The sequence below is a fragment of the Thalassophryne amazonica genome, chromosome 4 (genome assembly GCF_902500255.1).
Source record: "Thalassophryne amazonica chromosome 4, fThaAma1.1, whole genome shotgun sequence".
Classification (NCBI taxonomy): Eukaryota; Metazoa; Chordata; class Actinopteri; order Batrachoidiformes; family Batrachoididae; genus Thalassophryne; species Thalassophryne amazonica.
In genome coordinates, this window is record NC_047106.1 from 108,220,197 (window position 1) to 108,238,133 (window position 17,937).

General features: G+C 40.3%; 1 protein-coding gene across 1 annotated transcript in view; it reads left to right on the forward strand.

Moving 5' to 3' along the window:
• The window catches only part of nbeab (neurobeachin b), a 1,103,372-nt gene that overhangs the window by 407,167 nt on the left and 678,268 nt on the right, over positions 1-17,937 (forward strand). The window contains exons 7-8 of the mRNA XM_034168398.1: positions 2,595-2,714; positions 13,350-13,496. Coding sequence (XP_034024289.1) covers positions 2,595-2,714; positions 13,350-13,496 — 267 coding nt within the window. The remainder of the gene's footprint in view (positions 1-2,594; positions 2,715-13,349; positions 13,497-17,937) is intronic.

The following is a 17,937-nucleotide window of genomic DNA, read 5'->3' on the forward strand; positions in this document are numbered from 1 at the left end:
TGAACATTAAATATCTTGTCTTTGTGGTGTATTCACTTGAATATAGGTTGAAGAGGATTTGCAAATCATTGTATTGTGTTTTTATTTACATTTTACACAACGTCCCAACTTCATTGGAATTGGGGTTGTACTTCTTTTGTTTTTTGTTTTTTGTAATACCGTTACGAAATGTGTTACATTTTCATAATGTGGTCAAATTTCTGTCACAATTGTTAACCCTAACCATAACCCCAAATTTTGTGATGCCATCACAAAACATTTTCATAATACCATCACAAAATCTGTTACATTTTCATGACTGTATCACAAACTGCTATATTAAATCACTGTTTGTGAAGTGTGATTGGGTTGGGCAGGAAGCACCAGGACCCTAAAGACATACAACCCCTGGTAAAAAATTGTGGAATCACCAGCCTTGGAGGATGTTCATTCAGTTGTTTAATTTTGTAGGAAAAAAAGCAGATCACAGACATGACACAAAACTAAAGTCATTTCAAATGGCAACTTTCTGGCTTTAAGAAACACTATAAGAAATCAAGACAAAAAATTGTGGCAGTCAGTAACAGTTACTTTTTTAGACCAAGCAGAGGGAAAAAAATATGGACTTACTCAATTCTGAGGAATAAATTATGGAATCACCTTGTAAATTTTCATCCCCAAAACGAACACCTGCATCAAATCAGATCTGCTCGTTAGTCTGCATCTAAAAAGGACTGATCACATCTTGGAGAGCTGTTGCACCAAGTGGACTGACATGAATCATGGCTCCAACACGAGAGATGTCAATTGAAACAAAGGAGAGGATTATCAAACTCTTAAAAGAGGGTAAATCATCACGCAATGTTGCAAAAGATGGTTGTTCACAGTCAGCTGTGTCTAAACTCTGGACCAAATACAAACAACATGGGAAGGTTGTTAAAGGCAAACATACTGGTAGACCAAGGAAGACATCAAAGCGTCAAGACAGAAAACTTAAAGCAATATGTCTCAAAAATCAAAAATGCACAACAAAACAAATGAGGAACGAATGGGAGGAAACTGGAGTCAACGTCTGTGACCGAACTGTAAGAAACCGCCTAAAGGAAATGGGATTTTCATACAGAAAAGCTAAACAAAAGCCTTCATTAACACCTAAACAGAAAAAACAAGGTTACAATGGGCTAAGGAAAAGCAATCGTGGACTGTGGATGACTGGATGAAAGTCATATTCAGTGATGAATCTCGAATCTGCATTGGGCAAGGTGATGATGCTGGAACTTTTGTTTGGTGCCATTCCAATGAGATTTATAAAGATGACTGCCTGAAGAGAACATGTAAATTTCCACAGTCATTGATGATATGGGGCTGCATGTCAGGTAAAGGCACTGGGGAGATGGCTGTCATTACATCATCAATAAATGCACAAGTTTACGTTGATATTTTGGACACTTTTCTTATCCCATCAATTGAAAGGATGTTTGGGATGATGAAATCATTTTTCAAGATGATAATGCATCTTGCCATAGAGCAAAAACTGTGAAAACATTCCTTAGGGTCAATGTCATGGCCTGCAAACAGTCCGGATCTTAATCCAATTGAAAATCTTTGGTGGAAGTTGAAGAAAATGGTCCATGACAAGGCTCCAACCTGCAAAGCTGATCTGGCAACAGCAATCAGAGAAAGTTGGAGCCAGATTGATGAAGAGTACTGTTTGTCACTCATTATGTCCATGCCTCAGAGACTGCAAACTGTTATAAAAGCCAGAGGTGGTGCAACAAAATACTAGTGATGTGTTGGAGCATTCTTTTGTTTTTCATGATTCCATAATTTTTTCCTCAGAATTGAGTGATTCCATATTTTTTTTCCCTCTGCTTGGTCTAAAAAAATAACCGTTACTGACTGCCACAATTTTTTTCCTGATTTCTTAAAGTGTTTCTTAAAGCCAGAAAGTTGCCATTTGAAACAACTTTAGTTTTGTGTCATGTCTGTGATCTGCTTTTTTCTACAAAATTAAACAACTGAATGAACATCCTCCGAGGACGGTGATTCCATAATTTTTGCCAGGGGTTGTAGACCTTCATTGTCCTTGAACTCAAAGCTTGAGGATTCCAAGACATGAGTGTCACTGCTGAGACAAGTGAACGTCTCTACAAGTTCAACATTTTCTCTGCATATAGACATAATTCTGATGGCTGAATCTAGGAAGTCATTAGAAGCCTGGATGTTAGTCTTCATCCAGGACAGATGCAAACCCAGAAACCCTCATTCAGCTTCTCACATGATCCATTTATTAATCAATGATCACAGCATTGTCTGTCATTTCAAGCAATTTTTGGGTTCATCTGGATTCCATAAAAAAATGAAAATTAGACATCTGAGCAGCAGTGTTTGCTGTATAAAGAGAAATACGTCCTGTTCATATAAATTGATTACAGCTGAGTGCACCACCAGTCTTCCAAAACAGCATGAATGAATTGTGCTTAACCTGGGTTTCATTGTGACTTTTGAGAAGTGTATAGTGAAGCAGAAAAATATGTCTGGTGCCCAGGAATACCTAAGAGAGATGTTTTGCCTGCTAATGAATCTCATTCATGTGACATTCTTCTTTCCCTCAGTGGTACATGATCAGTATAGTTCACATATACAGCCGCTGGAGGAACAGTGAAATACGCTGCTACGTCAATGGACAGCTGGTTTCTTATGGAGACATGGCATGGCACGTCAACACAAATGATGTACGTAAGCATGCTTCTCTTCATCCTTACTCACTTTTTCCTGGATTTGATGGTTTTTCAGTGCAGCACTTTATCAAGATGTCGCATCAAAATATGGCCGTATGATTGCAAATGGTGAAAGTACATCTTCAGCAGTGTTTGTTGACCAAAAACAGTTTTTCTGTATCAACACAGAGTTCTCTCAGGAGCACGGCAAGCACTTCAGTCTAAATTTGAATGGTCATTTATCACAAAGATGGTCTCCAGTACAGATTGGAAGATAAAATGTAGGAAGTAAAGTCATAATATATTGCGAAAAATGTCTGAATCTCAGAAGCTGTGTGTGAGTTTGTGTGTGCAGAGAAGTTATTGTAAATGATTTGTGGACCATCATTAGACTCCCCTGTCAAAATGTTGTCGATGTTAGGAGGGATGTTGCCGCAGAAATTATTAATCAGGCCAGATCAGGCTTCCTTTAATAGGAGAGCATGCAAAGCTCATCAGTGAAATGTTCATGAAATATTCCTCCACATTAACAAACTCTGCCTTAATTTGTGATGGAAATTTTTTGGGCACTTATACTTCCCCTGAAGAGAAAGTTCAACACAAGCTAGCATTATACTAATGACTTTTTTGTCAGGGCTGCATAATGTATCACACCACAAATGTAAATGTAGATGAGCCAATTTCAGCTATGTGACGGATATGTAAAAATGTAATGTACAGAGTTGGAAAAAGCAATAGCACTGCAGTGAACCCCCTCTGCACACTGTGTATTCAGAGAAGGAAACCTTTCTCATCCTTGCAGCTCAGCTTTTCCTTGAATTTGGATCAGTTTCAAACAACTAGTATTTTATGCAGTATGCCATGGACAAAAAGTCCCTAATACGCACAGAATATTAAGTGATTGATGGGGCTTTGCTACACATACACACATCTTTAATTATTTAATTGAAAGTGAGAAAATAACAATGGGTACAGATAATGTATTATAACCACCAATTTGTTCTGTCTGTCTATCTATCTATCTATCTGTCTGTCTGTCTATCTATCTATATATGTTATGTTACAGTCTTATTCCAAAATGGAGTAAATTCTACTCACAACACCCCATAATAACATGAAAATTATTTTTTTACATTTTTGCAGATTTATTAAAGATAAATCTAAGAAATCACATGTACATATGTGTTCACACTCTTTGCTCAATATTTTGTTGATGCACCTTTTGGACTAATTACAAGTCTTCTTGAATATGATGCCACAAGCTTGGTGCACCTATCTTTGGGTAATTTTACCCATTTGTCTTTGCAACACCTCTGAAGCTCCATCAGGTTGGATGGGGATCATTGATGCACAGCCATTTTCAGATCTCTCCAGAGATGTTTCAGCAGATTCAGGTCTGGGCTCTGGCTGGACCACTCAAGGACATTGACAGTTGTCCATAAGCCACTCATTTTATATCTTGGCTGTGTGCTTAGGGTCATTGTCCAGCTGATTTTGAACCGTCGCCCCAATCTGAGGTCAAGAGCGCTCTGGAGCAGGTTTCCATCCAGCATGTCTCTGTACATTACTGCATTCATCTTTCCCTCAATCCTGACTATTCTCCCAGTACTTGCTGCTGGAAAACATCCCCACAACATGATGCTGCTACCACCATGCTTACTGTAGGGATAGTGTCTGGTTTCCTACACACATGATGCCTGGCATTCACACCAAAGAGTTCAATCTTTCTCTCGTCAGACCAGAGAATTTTGTTTCTCATTGTCTGAGACTCCTTCAGGTACCTTTTGGCAAACTGCAGACAAGCTGCAATGTGCCTTTTACTAAAGAGTGACTTCTTTCTGGCCACTCTACATATAGGCCTGATTGGTGGATTGCTGCAGAGATGGATGTCCTTCTGGAAGGTTGTCCCCTCTCCACAGAGAACAATGCTGGAGCTCTGACAGTGTGACTATAGTGTTATTGGTCATCTCCCTGACTAAGGCTCTTCTCCCCCGATTGCTCAGTTTAGACGGGCGGCCAGCTGTAGGAAGAGTCCTGATGAATCCAAACTTCTTCCATTTACAGATGATGGGGGCCATTGTGCTCATTGGGACCTTCACAGCAGCAGAAATGTTTCTGTTCCCTTCCCCAGATTTGTGTTGTGAGACAATCCTCTCTCTGAGGTCTACAGACAATTCATTTGACTTCATGCTTGGTTTGTGCTCTGACATGTGCTGTCAACTGTGGGACATTATATGTAGACAGGTGTGTGCCTTTCCAAATCATGTCCAATCAACTGAATTTACCTCAGGTGGGATCAAATTAAGCTGTAGAAACATCTCAAGGATGATCAGTGGTAACAGGATGCACCTGAGCTCAGTTCCCAGATTCATGGCAAAGGCTGTGAATACTTATGTACACGTGATTTCTTAGTTTTATTTTTAATAAATTTACAAAAATCTCAAAAATACTTTTTTTATATTGTCATTATGGGGTGTTGTGTGTAGAAATTTGAGGAAAAAATGATTTTCATCCATTTTGGAATAAGGCCATAACATAACAAAATGTAGAACTTTGAGGGAAAAAAATGAATTTCATCCATTTGGAATAAGGGCGTAACAACAAAATGTAGAAAAAGTGAATCACTGTGAATACTTTCTGGATGCACTGTAATTCAGAGTTACTTAGAGATACATGCAAAGCAAACAATTTTCTATAACTGAAAATTTTATATAATCTTCAAAGTTTTTGAAAGTCAATAAGACCAAATGCTTTCATACATTCAGAACATACAGCGCTAAAAGGCTAAAATATGCTGAACATAGTTACTGGCATCTGTTTGATGAATTTAAATTAGTTCCTGAAACAAATACAAACAGTGTTCACCTGACATGATTTAACTGACAGTTTTACTGCACACCAGTTTCCAAAGATCTTGAATTCCCTGGTTTTACTGTTTGTAACATAATCAAAACATTTCACTGTCATATACCTTTTAAGGTTCCAGAGCATGATGAAGACACTCAGTGAGAGAAGTCTTCTCTGTTTTTTGTGAATAAAAATATCATGCAAGACACCTAAAGAAGACCAGACTGACTTAGAATAATCGAGAGTCATGGTTTTAGCACATACCATATGCCACACACTAAGCCAAGTAAGGTTTCACTGGGGAGGGTCAACCGCAGTTTGGCGGGCAGGGCAGGTGTTGGTGTGGAGGATGCCATCCTCTACCTGCTACACCAAGTCCACTCGCATCTGGATAAGGGAAACGGCACAATGAGGATTCTCTTCCTGGACTTCTCGAGTGCCTTCAACACCATCCAGCCCCTTGTGCTCCAGTACAAACTGAACAGGATGCGAGCAAACCCCTGCGTGGTCACTTGGATCTCCAGCTACCTCACCGACAGGCCACAGTATGTCAGGCTGAGGGACACCACATCTGACACTGTGATCAGCAGCACTGGCGCACCCCAGGGCATGGTGCTGGACCCTCTTCTCTTCACCCTGTACACCTCTGACTTCTGCTACAACTCTGAGCTGTGTCACATCCAGAAGTTAGCCGATGACACAGCTATTGTTAGATGCATCAGGGATGACAGAGAGAAGGAGTACAGGAGCCACATGAAGGACTTTGTTGCCTGGTGCCACACAAACCATCTACAGATCAACACCTCAAAGACAAAGGAGCTGGTCATTGACTTTGGGAAGTCCAGACCAAGACCACGACCAGTTCTGATTGAGGGAGCTGAGGTGGAGGCTGTGGATTCCTGCTGGACTGGACAACAAACTGGACTGGACAACCCACACCAACCACCTGCACAGGAAGGAGCAGAGCAGGCTGTACTTTCTGAGGAGGTTGCAGTCATTTAAGATCTGCAGTAAACTCCTGTGGATGTTCTAGCAGTCCATTGTAGCCAGCGTCCTCTTTTACACCATGGTGTGCTGGGGGCAGCACATCCAAGAAGGACACATCCAGGTTGGACAAACTGATCAGGCAGACTGGCTCTGTGGTTGGCATGAAGCTGGACTCTCTGTTGACAGTGGCAGAGAAGAGAACACTGGATAAACTGCTGGACATTATGGATGATGCCAGTCACCCTCTGCACATTGTCATGAGCAACCAGAGGAGCCTTTTCAGCCACAGACTGCTCCTTCCCAAGTGCAGGACCAACAGACTGAAAAACTCCTTTGTCCCTCAGGCCATCAGACTGTACAACTCCTCACTCGGGGGAGGAGGAGTAACAGGAAGACAGAGGACGGGAATGAGAATGAGAGGAACAGTCGTAGCCAGTAAACAAGTGTTGATCAGTATGTCTGGTATTTATATTTGCCAACTGCTTTTCTCTTTTTCACTTTTGATACTCTTTGTGCTTCTTACCCGGTGTGCTGCTATACAATGCTGTTGGAACCTCGATTTCCCTGAGGGAGTCTTCGCAAGGGATCAATAATGTTCTGTCTAATCTCATCTAATCTAATCTATCAACAGAAAGGCACCACTGTGCGAAAATGCTCATAGATAAGCCACCATCTTTGTGGGATAATGCTCTACAGGGCAATCAAACATGGAGATCTTTTGGAAAGCAGTCCATCAGTTTGAAAATGAACCCCACAAGGAACACCTACCTACCTGCAGTAAAACACAGCATCTGTGCCATAGGAATGATTGGAATCAGTAGATTTCTATGGCATTTTAGAATGAAATGTGCTGGCTAGTGTCAGAATACTGTGTGAGGCAAAGGTTTTGAGTCAGGAGAACAAAAACCTGATGCACACATCCAACAGCAACAGAAAAAGATGGGATGAACTGTTTTAAATTGGCCAGCAATAAATCCTCACCTAAATCGCAAAATGTTTGGTGTAAAAATGCCGAAAAACATTTTTATCGATGTAGTGTTGCTACATCGATAGTAGTGTTGCCCCCCCCCCACTCCCTCGCTGGTTACATACCATAACTGATGGCATTCGGTCAGAGAAAAAGCATGTGCTCCGATGAGTCAGCAGAGTGAGGGATTACAGTAGAGCAGTTAATTAACGGTGCGAGAAGTGGTCTCTGCGTAGATGAAACTGGGAATGTAATGTTATGGTTTGAACCACTCTGAGCGAGGATTGGACCCCAGCATGGATGGTAGCCAAGGCACAAAAGGGCTAAGTGCAAAAACCAATGTGCTTTATTTCTCCAAGGGACAGTGATAACAATCGTGATCAGGATGATACCAAAACCCCAAACCACAAAGACTACACAAAAAACCAGATGAGTGACTAAACAAAAATCAACTAACGGAATAACAAAAGCTGGGTGCGAAGTCTTACAAACTGGATAACAGACAGGGGTAGGGGTGGATGACATGACAAGTGGAATCGGCCGTCAAAGAAAACACCAGTGGTGGGCACAGTTCAGCTAATCCGATAACAGATAATTATTGAAGCTAATGTTTTTGTGAGCAGATTAGCTTTTCAGATAATTTCCGATGATGGTGGTAAAGTGAGCAAAGTTTAACTGTCAAAAATATTTGTAAACCCTAAAATCAAATATTTTAGTCCATTAAGCGCAAAACGTGATTGGCCGGTCGACGCAGGGAGCATTGTGGGTAGTGTAGTTCAGGTTCACTTTGGACGTTACAGTGAGTGAGTCTGCTCGACACAAAAGCAAAACAGACTAATTTTAACATTATTTTATTTTATCTCATCGTGGCTGTAATTTAATCACCAAGAATCGGTGGGGGAGAGGAGCTCTCACGGCACAGCTGTGTGTACAGAGGGACTTCACATTTAGACACTGTTTTGGATTTTAAAAAGGATGCTTTATATGGATTATTTATTCAGAAGAATCCGACTGAATCTAACGGGTAAGAATGTATATTTACTATGTGTCTTTTACTCTGCCAATCAATGCATTATGGATGTATTTCGGTTGTTTAAGCCACAGGGTTCAAAATGTGTGAAAAAAGCAGCAGCTTCTTAGTTTGTGTATATAATACTGAGATAAACTGTGACTTCCAGTACTCTGTTCTACTGCTTTTGAAAGATGATGGCAGTGTTTGGGGTTTTTTTTAATTTTTTTATTTAATTCATTTTTTCTGCATTCTTATGTGTTTGTGATCCTTGAATTTACCCAGCAGTGAAAAGTGAAACTGGTTTATCAGAAGCCGACAGTGTAATCTGATGTAGCCGCGTCCAAATCAATACTAAAAGTTAACGGTTATTGTTATCTGTAATAATGATAAATTTTTTAGCAGTTTATCGGTTTAGCATCATAAAAGATAACTTTTCAGTTATTGGATTAATGGTTATCGAAGCTAACTTTTTGGTTAGCTGTGCCCAGGGCCGGCCCAAGCCTTTATGGGGCCTTAAGCAGAATTTCATTTGGGGCCCCCCCTTCCATCACCTCAGCACCAGATGCCTCATTATTCCATAGGCTACACTGTTATGTAACGTACCCACAGTCATTAGCATTATTTGTAATTATCTTACATCACACAGGTGTCATTCTTGTTTTTAACTTTAAAGGGGTAGCAAACTCATAAATATGTTTTAATTAACTTCTACATACACAGTGATGTATAAGTATGGCTCATTAATTTAACTATTTGAAAGTAACATCAGCAGGCAGGAGACTGCATTTATAGTAAACATGTTAAATAGTTTAATTTCTTTCAGATGTGCAATGGTGTGCAAAATGTTCAATATCCAAATACAAAATAGAATCAAATGACATTCACATTATCTTACAGAAAAATAAAGTTGTAATCAAAATTAAATACTTAAATAATAAATACAATACTTAAATAATCTCCAAAATGAACATAGAAATCCACAACATAACAGCAATGTGTGTGCATAGCAATGCACATTTATTTATTGCTTTAACTTTGGCCTGCAAACCATTGAGAGCTGAGCTACTTTTCCCCACCTTTTGCAACAAATTAATCTGAGGAGTTGATCTGCCCTGCTGTTTAACTCCAAGTTTTTCTTCGTAAGGAAGACTATCAAATGGCTTCGCCAAAATCCAGTCCACAACATTCACATTTTCTGCCATTATGTGCAGCTTGCTACCTAGCTAGCTCGCTAGCTGGGACTGGCGTGAGGCGAGTGTGAAGTGTGTCTGCCTGTGAGTGCTTTGTGACGTTGGAGGAGCTCAGCAGCACCCGCTGCTCGGTAGGGACAGAAACTGCCATAGAAGTCAGTCTCCAACCACAAGCAGCTACAAAAAAACACACCAAAAATAGAAGCTCGATTTGTCGCTACTCATTTTTAACAAAGAAAATGCCGCTAAGAGGATTAGGAAAGTCTCCGGTTCAACTCAGAACACAATGAAAATGCTCCCGCGGATGTTTACCAAAAGATCGCTGATTCGCTCATTTCGCTGTCAATCAAATAGGGATTCAGCCTCAGACAGATCATCCAAACATCATGCAGAAGGGCCAGCCGAGGCCAGCCCACTGCCCCATAGACCCCCAGACACACTGAGCGTCCAATGGGCGGGACAAAGCCCAGCATTTATCCAATGACTCGTCTCGTTTCGCTGCAGTCTTTGTGTCGCTATTGAAGTCTGTGATCAGCGTCCACACTGTTTAAAGCACTGTGAAGCTGCGGGTTTGAGTGTGAGGAAAGCTGTGTCGTTACCAGTGATAAGAAGCTGATTCTGAACATAAGTTGAGCGCGTTGTAGCGCATATTTAGTCAATGACATGTACACACAACAGTATATATTTGATCACTTATTTTTTGACATTTTAGGGGAAGCTGAGCTTCCCTTGCAGTCTTAGAGCAATCGCCTCTGACTGTAAGACACCTAAAGCACTTTACACTAAACGAATGGATCATTTCGCAAATAATGACAACAAAAATTGTAATATTGCAAACCTACCTTTGTCTTGTTTTTTCTCATCTTCCAACTTCTTCTTTTTTCTTTCTCACCTCCAGAGGGATCATTTCTTTTCTGAGACATGACTTGCACTCACTTCATTCCTCACGATTAGTCATCGACCACCTGACCCAGCGGTGCATCTAAATTTGCCCAACGGTGGCAGCGGCCAACAGGAGGCATCAATTAACCTAGTATTTGTCAAAATGAATTTATTGTTTTTCGGGTGTATTACAATTTCGTTTAAATTATTCAATATTATTTTAATTTCATGTATATATTTACTTTTTTATCACAACGTCTCGGTGCTCTCGGGGCCCCCTGGTGGCGTGGAGGCCCTAAACGACCACATAGTTGGCGTATGCCTTGGGCCGGCTCTGGCTGTGCCCACCACTGGGAAAGACAAATGGGGCTTAAAAAGACTAACTAATGACTAACAGGTGTGTAGGGGAAAACGGAAGGAGGTACTAACAGCTGCACATGAAATAACAGAAACACTCGGAGAGGAATAACTAAACAAACAATAACTGAAGGTCACGAACACCAAACAGAAAACTGTGAGTAGAACAATAACTAACAATAAACATCCCAAACACAAGACTACAACAAAGTCCAGATGGAAAACTAAAGATAACCACAGACAAGAATACAGTGACTGTGAACTGCAAAAGAATAATAAAATAATAAATAATATTTATTATGAATAATGAAAACTGGAAAACAACAGAGCAAACAAGGTTTACTAATAACGGAAGAACACACGAAGCAGACAGACCAGACATGAAGGATGGGCGGAAGTAATGAACAACACACACATACACATGCGGACAGCAAGATGGCAGGTGCACCTGCGCACACACTGATGTAGACAACAGGGCGACAGGTGTACCCGCTCACACACATGCAGACACACGACTGACAGGAGGAGGGAGCGTGCCTAACACTCACAAGAGAGAGACGGATGACACAGTCATGCACGGACGCACACACAGAAACAGGACAACCAAGACTGAGACACTGGAGGAACCACACATGCATACATGCGCACCCTCACACGCAGACATGCACGGACACACACACACCATTTAAACACCAACCCAGGCAGGGGTCGCATGCACACACGCGCCAGGCTTTACACACATCCATACAGAACACAGGGCAAGGTCCTTAATTCCCAAGTTGCTCCCGATGTAGGGAGCGCCTTGCATGGTAGCATCCTGACATTGGTGTGTGAGTGTGTCTGTGTGAATGGGTGAATGTGAGAATATCATTGTAAAGTGCTTTGAGCCTCTGATTCAGATGGAAAACCGCTATAAACATGAGTATGCGTGTAAATATTGTTGATATATTGTATCAACAGTTGTAGCCGTAGATACTGTAATTCCTAGCTTTAGTACTTGCCATATGATCACTCTTTAAACTAGTAGCATTTAGCCCACCTGCCTCTGATCGCATGTACATTACGTCACGTGTCATGTTTTAGTTATTGATCTCGCTTGTTAGGGTAATGTTTACAATGAGCATTACACAAATTTTCTCATATGATAGTGTTTATTTGTGTGTGTTAATCTGCTAATCCATTGGTGTCCAAAGTATTCCAGAAAGGGCTGAGAGGGTGCAGGTTTTCTGTGCAGCCACTGACTCCAGCAGGTGGTTTCACTGATGAACTCATCCCATCTGCTCAAAGTGATGTTAATCAGTTAAATCACCTGCTGGAATCAGTGGCTGCACAGAAAACCTGCACCCTCTTGGCCCTTTCTGGAATACTTTGGACACCACTGTAGTTAATCAGTCAGTTGAAGTGTGTTTCAGGGATTTTAATAGTGGGGGTTACAGGCAAATGAAGATGCAGTAATCCATTGGTGTATTTTATTTTTATTTTATTTTTTTACAGAAAACCACATGCTCTCATTGCCTGCAAAAGGAGAGAAATAAACCACCTGAACTATCCATCACTCTCCTCTTTATTTGGACCCTCTGGAAGTTTGGCCTTAAGTAATATTTTGGTGCATCTCAATATCAAGGGGCAGGTCTTGCCTTTAATATATGATATTTGATTTGCATCAAATGTAATCAGCTATCCTTGACCAAGGCTCAACCTGTCAATTTCACTGAATGTTATTGATTGATTTGATTTTGCGAAATTGCATTATTCACATACTTTTGCAATAGGAATGACATTCAGTGAAATAGCATTGAAAACACAGCCTCCTTGGTGAGGTTTAGAAAACAGTGATAAAGATCTTGATCAAAGGTCATGATCACAGGTGATCATTATATGCTCAACCTTGAGGGGACTGCAGAACCTTGGTGGAGATATGAACTCTGAATGTCTTTCTCATTTTGCATGTGTCCAGTTCTGATTCCAGAAGATGGATAGGGGCCCCATCCCTTCATATATTACTCAATTTTTTTTTCCTCTCTGTTAGAGATAGTCAGGTTTTGCCCTGAGACATCATTAAATGAATGAAAACTGGTGTTTGTTACCTTTCCTAATTTGGACAGATTCAGAAAAATTAATTTGAGTCTAACATCACAGACGATAGAACTTGTGTAAAACTGTTGAAGCAAACCTGTGATTATAATGCTCATAAATGGTCTATGCTGCCTGTTTCTTTTTTATTCCATTCGTATAATCAAGTGTTGTAATTCTTTCATCCTGCTGTATTTCAGCTGTGCTGGAATTGATTCTGTTTAGTTATTTACAGTATGCTCCAGAGTGTTAAATAATGTGATGTCTCTCTCTCTCTCTCTCTCTCTCTCTCTCTCTCTCTCTCTCTCTCTCTCTCTCTCTCTCTCCACCCACAGAGTTATGACAAGTGTTTCCTGGGCTCCTCAGAAACAGCGGACACTAACAGAGTGTTCTGCGGACAGATAGGAGCTGTCTATGTGTTCAGCGATGCCCTCAATCCAGCACAGATATTTGCAATTCATCAGCTGGGATCAGGTTATAAGGTATGTGGTTTATGTGGATAAATAAGATCACATGTAAACAGGCTTCATCACCGATCACTCTGCACGAATCACTGTGCAATGCTTCGCTGCTGGAGTCCATTTTATTGTCTTATTTCTTGGGAGCTTTGCTTTTCCCAGATAAATGGCTGCATAAATTACCTGCCTCTGGCAGGTAATTGAATTGGTAACAGTGTAGGGCTTAGACAGCCAGGATGTAGATGAGTGAGTGTGTGTGTGAACCAGATTGTTTACACAACTTAAAAATATAAATAGTAGCATCATGTAACTCACCAAATTAAAATAACGTACAATAAGTACAAACTCTGTTGCATCTGATGAAATTTGACGCACCACACTGCTTCAAATATCAACAATGGTTTATCTATATACAGTAGTGTTCAGAATAATAGTAGTGCTATGTGACTAAAAAGTTTAATCCAGGTTTTGAGTATATTTCTTATTGTTACATGGGAAACAAGGTACCAGTAGATTCAGTAGATTCTCACAAATCCAACAAGACCAAGCATTCATGATATGCACACTCTTAAGGCTATGAAATTGGGCTATTAGTAAAAAAAAAAAGTAGAAAAGGGGGTGCTCACAATCATAGTAGCATCTGCTGTTGACGCTACAAACTCAAAACTATTATGTTCAAACTGCTTTTTTAGCAATCCTGTGAATCACTAAACTAGTATTTAGTTGTATAAGCACAGTTTTTCATGATTTCTTCACATCTGCGAGGCATTAATTTTGTTGGTTTGGAACCAAGATTTTGCTCATTTACTAGTGTGCTTGGGGTCATTGTCTTGTTGAAACACCCATTTCAAGGGCATGTCCTCTTCAGCATAAGGCAACATGACCTATTCAAGTATTTTGACATATCTAAACTGATCCTTGACACCTGGTATGATATATAGGCCCAACACCATAGTAGGAGAAACATGCCCATATCATGATCACCACCATGCTTCACTGTCTTCACTGTGAACTGTGGCCTGAATTCAGAGTTTAGGGGTTGTCTCACAAACTGTCTGTGACCCTTGGACCCAAAAAGAACAATTTTACTCTTATCAGTTCATAAAATATTCCTCCATTTCTCTTTAGGCCAGTTGATGTGTTCTTTGGCAAAATGTAACCTCTTCTGCACATGTCTTTTATTTAACAGAGGGACTTTGCGGGGGATTCTTGCAAATAAATTAGCTTCACACAGGCGTCTTCTCACTGTCACAGCACTTACAGGTAACTCCAGACTGTCTTTGATCATCCTGGAGCTGATCAATGGGTGAGCCTTTGCCATTCTGGTTATTCTTCTATCCATTTTGATGGTTGTTTTCCATTTTCTTCCACGTGTCTCTGGTTTTTTTGTCCATTTTAAAGCATTGGAGATCATTGTAGATGAACAGCCTATAGTTTTTTGCACCTGCGTACATGTTTTCCCCTCTCCAATCAACTTTTTAATCAAACTACGCTGTTCTTCTGAACAATGTCTTGAATGTCCCATTTTCCTCTGGCTTTCAAAGAGAAAAGCATGTTCAACAGGTGCTGCTTCATCCTTAAATAGGGGACAACTGATTCACACCTGTTTGTTCCACAAAATTGACGAACTCACTGACTGAATGCCACACTACTATTATTGTGAACACCCCTTTTTCTACTTTTTTTTTTACTAATAGCCCAATTTCATAGCCTTAAGAGTGTGCATATCATGAATGCTTGGTCTTGTTGGATTTGTGAGAATCTACTGAATCTACTGGAACCTTGTTTCCCATGTAACAATAAGAAATATACTCAAAACCTGGATTAATCTTTTTAGTCACATAGCACTACTATTCTTCTGAACTCTACTGTACTATCCCATTGACGTGTCTCCCACATGCTGAATAGTTCGTAAATGTAGGATGAATGATCAAATTTAAAAACAGCTGTGATTGACCTCACATGTAGTTTGTCTGTTTGCTGAACACTGGGCATATTGTGAGCTCATCACTGTGCTCTGCCCAGCTAACAAACTAGTACACATGAGTAGAAAAATGGTGCTCACCTTTTGGACAAATTCAAAATGAAATGTGAAAGTGGAATTAAACAGCTGAGTGAACATGTGACTGGGTGCAAATGGCGTCCTTGGTATTGCCAATTTGTAATGGCAAGTTGAATCAATGCTTTAGAATGCTTCAAAGTGAAAAGACACTTATTGCTGGATTTTTATGTAAAGATAAAACTTGCTTGGGTTTTCTTCGCTGGGGAAGCTCAATGCAATGGATGAGGTGTGGATTTTACCAGTTGCATTGAACACAGCACAGGTGAGCCATTTCTGTATTGTTGTTGTTGTTGTTGTTGATTTAATAAAGACAATGACAGTGTTTGGAATTTTATTTTTTATTTATTTATTTTTCGTGCATTTGTTTTGTGTTTGTGACTACAGCTCTTTTAACGGTTTATAAATATTGTAGCAATCGCTGGGGTCACTGACTGAACAGTCCCCCCTAAAAATTGGTCCATGTGCCTTCACTGCACATGCGTCATTTCGGATCACAGCAGCATGTCTGAGATGGACTCTCTTCATCCAAAGCGATCAAAGGGAATAATTATTAACCATCAGATGACAAAGTAAAACCTCTTAAATAATTCTAAAGTCAGTTTTAAGCAGAAACGAGGCCATTTGAAGCAGAAAATGAGGTGATCAGTGAATCGCTACTGATGCTCTGAAATGAATTAGGTGCAGTAGCACCTCAGACGTGCTGTTGTGGCTCTCTGATTGGTCCCCCATCTTTTATTACGAAATAATGCTGAATTTATGTGGAAATGATTGTTGTACAAAAGCTTCAGATATCTGTCGCTGAGATAGATGATGACTAGAGTACAGTTTTAAGCAGAAATGAGGCGATAATTGGTGCACCGCAACTGACGCTCAGAAATGATCCTGTTGATGCTCCGAAGTGAGCCGGGCTGGTCGCTAAGACTGTGAATTTTTGTGCTGCAATGCATTATGGGTTTTGGGGGTTTGGGTTTTTTATTGTTGTTGTTGTGGTACATATTGGTCTTGCAGTGTTGTTAGTGTTATAGATTTGTTGCATTTTTTATAGTTCAAGTAGTGTAGTCAGTTTTGTGAAGAGTTATGTTGTCACCATGAGTGAAAAGTGCCTTGCGTTTGATGTCTTCTGCCACCGTGCAGTAAAGGCACAGTGCTCTCCGGGAAGTGCTGAGCTCCTCACAGCAGCCTGACTATTGCAGACACACAACAGACAGGAACTAACATGATTTTAGGTTTTACAAATGTTATTGACCGTTAAGCTGTGCTCACTTTACCAGCAAAAAATTCTGTCAGCCTATCAGGTACAATATGGTGATCCACCATATCAAACGCAGCACTAAGATCTAACGGCACCACAACCATCGAGGTGTCTGAATCCACTGTAACCAGAAGATCATTTACCACTTAATTCAGAGCTGACTGTGTGGAATGATGCATTCTAAATACAGACCGCAGTGGCTCAGAAAGATTATTCTCAGCAAGGTGGTCTATGAGCTGCTGTGAAACCACTTTTTCCAGAATATTTAAACAAAATGATAAGTTTGATATTGGCATACAATTTTTCAATACACAAGGGTCAAGATTAGATTACTTAAAGTAGACCTGCATTGAAATAAATGTGGTCAGATTTCAGAAAGAAATAGCTGATATGTATTTATAAGACCCTTGTGAATGCAGTAAAGTAAATCTGTAAGCCCAAATTTGTAATTCAGCGGAGAAATCTTCGTTTAAAAATGACAAATTTGCAGCTAAAATTTAGCCCTCTGTGAAAACAGTTTGTACAGCCGTATCATTTCCATGACGTCAGGGACAAGACCACGCGCTCCCGCCTTCAGTCCGATCCCACATTGAAATTGATTTTATCTGTTAGTAATGTTACTTATACACGTCCTGGTTTCTACATCCAAAAGTAAGCTGCAATGAATGTGAGATACAGATCTGTGTGCTCAGATCAGCAACGACATCGACAGGGGGCACCGTTCATTGTGACACCACTCAATCAAACGGGCGTATGAAAAAGTCCCCCAAAATAATTTTCAAGCACAAATAAAAGAAATGTGTACTCACCAAACATGCCACAAGACAATATGAAGTTTTAAAAAAGTAGATCCTTCCGTATAAGACAAGAAAAAGGTGCAGATGCAAACTGACGTAAATCCACAAATTACAATTGGCGCAATGCATGCTGGGAGAGGGTCTTGTCCGTGACGTCTCGGCAGCGTCCATGATGAGAGGGACAATTTGCGGAGGGCTAAATGTTAGCTGTAAATTTGTCATTTTCAAATGAAGATTTCTCCGTTGAATGACAGATCTGGGCTTGCAGATTTACTTTATTACATTCAGAAGGATCTCGTGTAAATGTAAGTCATTTTTTGTTCAAAAAATCTGACTGCATTTTTTTCAGTGCAG